The 5,720-nt window shown below is 46.8% G+C and overlaps 1 protein-coding gene across 1 annotated transcript in view; it reads left to right on the top strand.

Annotated features, from left to right (window-relative positions):
- The window catches only part of KIAA1468 (KIAA1468 ortholog), a 114,225-nt gene that overhangs the window by 79,858 nt on the left and 28,647 nt on the right, over positions 1-5,720 (top strand). The window contains exons 19-20 of the mRNA XM_015406457.1: positions 2,251-2,379; positions 4,957-5,063. Coding sequence (XP_015261943.1) covers positions 2,251-2,379; positions 4,957-5,063 — 236 coding nt within the window. The remainder of the gene's footprint in view (positions 1-2,250; positions 2,380-4,956; positions 5,064-5,720) is intronic.

The following is a 5,720-nucleotide window of genomic DNA, read 5'->3' as shown; positions in this document are numbered from 1 at the left end:
ACTCTATGGTTTTCCCTCGGATGGTTGTGGCCCCGCCCCCCAGCGTGCCCGACATCGTCACATCACTTCCGGGTGACGTGCGTGCGGTGCATGTGCTCCAGCCGCCCTCCAGCCGCCAGCGGGGAGTCCCCCGCTCAGGCGAAATTTTGACTTGGCAACCCTATTTCCAGAGCTTGAGTAGTATGCAGAGAGAAGCCAAAGTAGTGTATGAAGTGACCCTTCTTCCGAACTCAGAAGGGAGTGTTCGTGAACTCACAGGTCTCCCAGGTCCTGGTTTGATACTCTGACCACAGCACCCCACCTGGCTATCACTTGGGAATCCCAGCATTGCTAAATTAGATGTTCATTAGAGTCATTTTGGTCAGGATTCATGGTAAATCCTGTATTCCAGCTACGCATGTCACAGTTCCTGAGAATGGATATTTTAAAGTAGTTCAAATGTAACAAATTTTAGGGGCCAACAAGAGTTTCAGGGTATAACATTTTGAGAGTCAAAGCTCCTGACTCGCGTTCGTCTCTGAGGCGCCACTGGACTCGAATCTGACTGTTTTACTGCAGACCAATATGGCTGCCCTCTGACGTATCTTGAACGTCACAGTTTTTTCTTCATGGTTTTGCCATTCCCAAAGTGATGCATCAGCACTTGTAAAGTTTCATTTTTTTTTTCATTTTTAGCAATGTATTTTTCTTTCTTCAGTCCTTGAACTTAACAAGTAAGGTAGCCGTTCCTTGTCATGGCTTCTGCGCGGTCCCACGTGGGACCACAGTTCTGCAGGCCTGCCATGGAGAGGAGCTAGCAAGCTGATTTCAGGCAGATCTAAGCTCCCCTCAGGAGTGCGCCCCCTTACAGAGTTTGTGAAGGTTTCCCACCCAAAAGACCCAGGTGTGGCGTCAGGGGCGGATTAAGGCTCACTGGTGCCCTAAGCACTGACCAATCTTGGTGCCCCCAATCTTGGTGTCATAGCCTATGACACTGCACCTCGCCAACAAAAAATAGAAGATAACCCTAGGGTGTACCATGATCAATGTACACTAGTTTTATCAATTTTTTTTTTTTTACAAATTTTTATTTTATTTTCACCCTTTCCCCAACTTTGTGGTGCCCCCTTTGGCCCTGGTGCCCTAAGCACATGCTAAGTCTGCTTAATGGTTAATCTGCCCCTGTGTGGCGTCCTTGTTCACATTAGGTTGAGTTGCCTTCAAAGCCTTCTCCCACAGAGCCACCTTTAAACACGCTGCTCTACCCTCCCTTGCTTTGGGGGGTCAAAAGGCGGCAGGCAGAACAAGTTGAGGGTGTCGTGCCCTTTGTCCAGACAAAGCAAACAGGCAGAATGTTCATCATTTTGAGCCATTTTGGCACCACAATCTGAACACTTCTTGAAGAGGGCCATGGTACAATCGCCTGAGGTGATTTCTCCTCAGAGGAAAAAAGATTTTTCTTCTAGATTTTGTGTTTTTTGTATTACGGAAAAGATTTACTTGAGTGTGTGTGTGTGTATCAATAAAAAATTCAGTCAAAAATGTGTTTTTGTTTATTTATTTTTATTCATTCGATTTACACCCCGTCCCGCCCCACCAAAGGCAGGCTCAGGTAGTCAGTGGAAGAGTCTGTCAGACCAGGCCTCAGTAATGCTGCTTGCTGAAAATGTCCTCTGTGCACGGTGGCAAAAAGAGAAATGAGGGAGGGAGTGCTCCCCTGTCCTAATTCATGTGACTTTTGGGCGGGGAAACCTTCACAAGCTCTATAAGGGAGGGGGGAGCACTCCTGGGATCTATGACCTGTCTGAGATCAGCTCGCTAGCTCCTCTCCGTGGCAGGCCCGCGTAACTGCAGTCCCACTTACTGCCTGCACAGAAGACCACTCAATGAACAACAACTACAGGTAAGTGCAACCCGGTTTTACCATTTTGATTTCAGGTGTTGTTGTTTTTTCCAGTCCATGACCCATGCAAAAGAGCAGCGTACCTTGACAGAGTCCAAGGCCGGGGCACCCGCCCAGAGCCTCTTTCTAGAGATCGTTGTATTTATTTCCACAACGGGCCTTTTTCCTAGTACTGTTGTGTTCAAAATGTGTGTGTTCAAAATGGCTGTACACATATAGCATGTTTTATAGTGTTTGTTACACAGAATGGGATGTTCAAGGGGAAATTTCCACGTGTCTGTTCTGTGTACTTCTGCCAACAAAAAACAGCTCAAGCAAAGAACTCCCCCAATATGACAGAATTCGGCAAATGTGTCCCTCTTTTTCAGGAACAAAATGTTAACACCTCTTCTACCGTTTTACCCCCCTTGAATTCAGATACCACAGCCGGGAATGGAGTGCTAACAAAAGCCACAGTTCCTATCTATGCAACGGGTGTACTGACATGCTATATCCAGGCAAGCGCTTCCGTTCAGTTTTTAAAGCTCGTTTTGTTCTTAAAAGTAGACTACGTTAAGTAAAGATGGCTATGCTACCACTAATTCTGAAAGGGTTGGTTGTGTTAGCCTGTTGCAGCCAGTATGACAAAAAAAAAGAAAGAGAGAGAGAATCTAAAGGCACCTTGAACGAACAAGTTCAGCCCAGCACCTCTTCTTGTGTTTATGAGCCCTTTGTCAGGTGCAATCGCTGCTACCCTTTTTAGCAGAACTCCTGTGTGAATGCTAAATATACATTTTGGACACATGAATAGAGGCCGGTGTGCAATAGAATTCCTATCAGGGTTCTTTTCGTAGAAAACGCCCAGCAGGAACTCATTAGCATAATAGGCCACACCCAACAGCAGGAACTCATTAGCATATTGGGCCACACCCCTGACAGCACAGCTCATTAGCACATTAGGCCACACCCCCATGTTATCAGAAGTGTGGTCATCCAGCCACACCCACCTTTTGCAGTCGCTGCTACCCTTTTTAGCAGAACTCCTGTGTGAATGCTAAATATACATTATGGACACATGAATAGAGGCCAGTGTGTAATAGAATTCCCATCTCTCGTTTATTGATAAAGGATTTCCATCCTCACCTTCCTTTTGGATCGCTTTGTTCCTCAGACCCTGAAGAACACACTACAGTGATACCACTGCCACCAAGTTGTTTTCAGTTTGCGGTGGGAAGGCCACCTGTCTTTCTCCTGCCACGGATGGGATTTTTGTCTTCTAATGAACCAAGATCCACTGGTGCAGGGGGTTCCCAATGTGGTGCCCATAGGCATCGTGATTTCCCTGCCGAGACCTTTCTTGGCGCCTGCCAAGTGCTTTTAGAAAGTGTGTAGGACCAAGTGACGCCGTTGCCTGGCAAGGCTTATGATTGGCCTTTTGGAGATTTTAGAAAGTGTGTAGGACCGGTGCCAAGTGACGCCATTGCCTGGCAAGGCTTATGATTGGCCGTTTGGAGATTTGATTGGCTTCGCATTTTCCAAAAACTATGCTGTGGAGCAGCTACCACGACAGCACAAGGTGTTCTTCACTGCGTGACTGAAGTTTAGCGGTGGCAGCCATTTAATAACTGGCTCTGGATTCCGTGGCAGCCGTTTTGCGGCCGCGGCCACCACGCTGTGTCAGAATTCCAAAGGTGCCCACAGACTGGAAAAAGGTTGGGGGGCCCTACACTAGTATATGCCCTTCCTTCCGCTTGTAGTAAAGTGATGGTGCTTGCCCTACAAGAATCTGGAGCATTAGACTAAAAAGAGATGTACCAGTGTTTACATAGCCAGCTGCGGTAATCATTCTTTGGCGTGGGACAGTGCAGTTTGCTTTCGAGAGGCAATGCAGGCACAGTACAGCTGTTCTAGATGTGGAATAACTCAAAAATATTGGCATAAGATACATAATCTAATTTTAGAGATAGTAAACATAGATCTGCTGCATATACCAAAAATTTTCTTATTAAATATACTGCCTGAAAGCTATAAGAAAGAGGATATATATGTGAGAACTTATATACTAACAGCAGCTCGTATACTATTTGCTAAACAACGGAAGTCAGGGAGAATACCTACAAAAGATGATGTAATACATAGACTGCTAGAGGTAGCAGAAATGGACAAACTGTCTATTTTACTAATTGAAAACAATAAAAATAATATTTAAAAATAAAAAAATAAAAATTATAAATAAATATTATAAAAATAGATACTCTTAGCTGTTTAGTTGAGTGGGAGGAGTGTGTAACATCGTTGTTTCTGTGTCTCTGGAAATGTCTTGGCTCCCACCCACTTGCACATTTTGATGGGAGAGTTGTTTTCAGAGTCACTGTGCGGAATGCACGTGGTAAAGGTAATACTGGAAAGGAGTCTCAGTTTCAATGATGGTTTGATCTGCTCGGAAATGTCACAGAGGCATACCTGGGGGAAAGATGATAGCCTCTTTGTTCATATAGTATAGTCTGCAAATATATTATGAATGTGTACAGAGGTAAGGAATAGTCTTTTGACAGGTTTGTAAAATTACTGTCATTTCCAAACCAGCTGAAGGAGTGTCATGCTGAAGTCACAGTACTTATGACTCCTGATCTCGATGGAATTAATACCCTTGGTTCCTAATCTCTGACTGAACTTTAAGAGCTGCCCAGTTGGCATTGTTCCCTCTAAGCTGCGTGCGTGAGCGGCCGCTGATTGACACAGGAAGCCCCCCTCGGGAGCCGTCTGGAGCCGCGCAGGGTCTTGCACTGCCCATGGCCCAATTTTAAGATTACAGCAGTTCTATTCTGCTCTGGGTGTGAACTGCTCTGCTCATTATTTGGGGGGGGGGGGGATTAGAGGGAACATTGCCAGTGGGTCCGAGGTGTCTTAGCCACCAGATTGCTGAAAGTGGATGCTGGAGAGTGAAGCGACCAAAGAGGATGAGGCCTAGGCGTAGCAACTGCATCCCAAAAATGTGTAATCTCCTTTTGAGGGCTGTGGGACCAGAAGGTCTTCTAGACGACTCACAGCAGTTTAGGAAAGTAAAACTAAAACGTCTTAAAACCTCCTTTCAGGAAGAAGACCGCAAGCTGTTAGTTGGATTCTTAGAAGACGTGATGACTATGCTTTCATTATCACATGCTCCTCTTGATAGCCTGAAAGCATCTTTTGTGGAACTGGGGTACAGTACATTTTGGTTTTTTTTAATCACATTAATATAACGCCTAGCTTTACGTGCAGGTTCAAATGTAAGAATTTGGCATCTCGTATCTCTAGGAATCTGTTCCAAACAGGGGTCGTTTCGTAGAAAAAGAGCTAGGGGAACTCATTAGCATAACTCATTAGCATATGCCACACCCCCTGACATCTCCGGAAGTGTGTCATAAGGCCACACCCCCTGACATCACCGGAAGTGTGTCATAAGGCCACACACCCCTCCCCCTATGGTCCCGGCCGCCGCCAGCCTTGCAGCTCCACTGCCGAGCCCCATGAGGGGCCCGGCGGTGGACCTACAAGGCCGGCGGGAGTGCAAGGAAGCCCGCGAAGGCCCTCCCTGGCCCCAGGCAGGCAGGGGTGGGGAGAGGCAGGGAGGAAGCAACTTACCCTCCCTCTTCTGCCTCCTCCTGGCTGAATGAGGGCCGGAAGCGCGGCTGCTGGAAGCAGGGGGCGGGGCTTCGTCATGTGCCCCGCCCCCCTGTACCTCACCCGGGGGAGCTGCAATCCCCCCCAAAATGACCTCCGGTTCCAAAACACTTTCAACTGAGTCTCTAATGATGACTTTGTAACATCCATAATACAGCTTGTGACATTGCCTGGTCTTAACAGCTACGTAGACTGT

Source organism: Gekko japonicus, unplaced genomic scaffold (genome assembly GCF_001447785.1).
Source record: "Gekko japonicus isolate JY-2015 unplaced genomic scaffold, Gekko_japonicus_V1.1 scaffold3585, whole genome shotgun sequence".
NCBI classification, from domain to species: domain Eukaryota; kingdom Metazoa; phylum Chordata; class Lepidosauria; order Squamata; family Gekkonidae; genus Gekko; species Gekko japonicus.
This window is presented reverse-complemented; position numbering and strand designations above follow the sequence as displayed.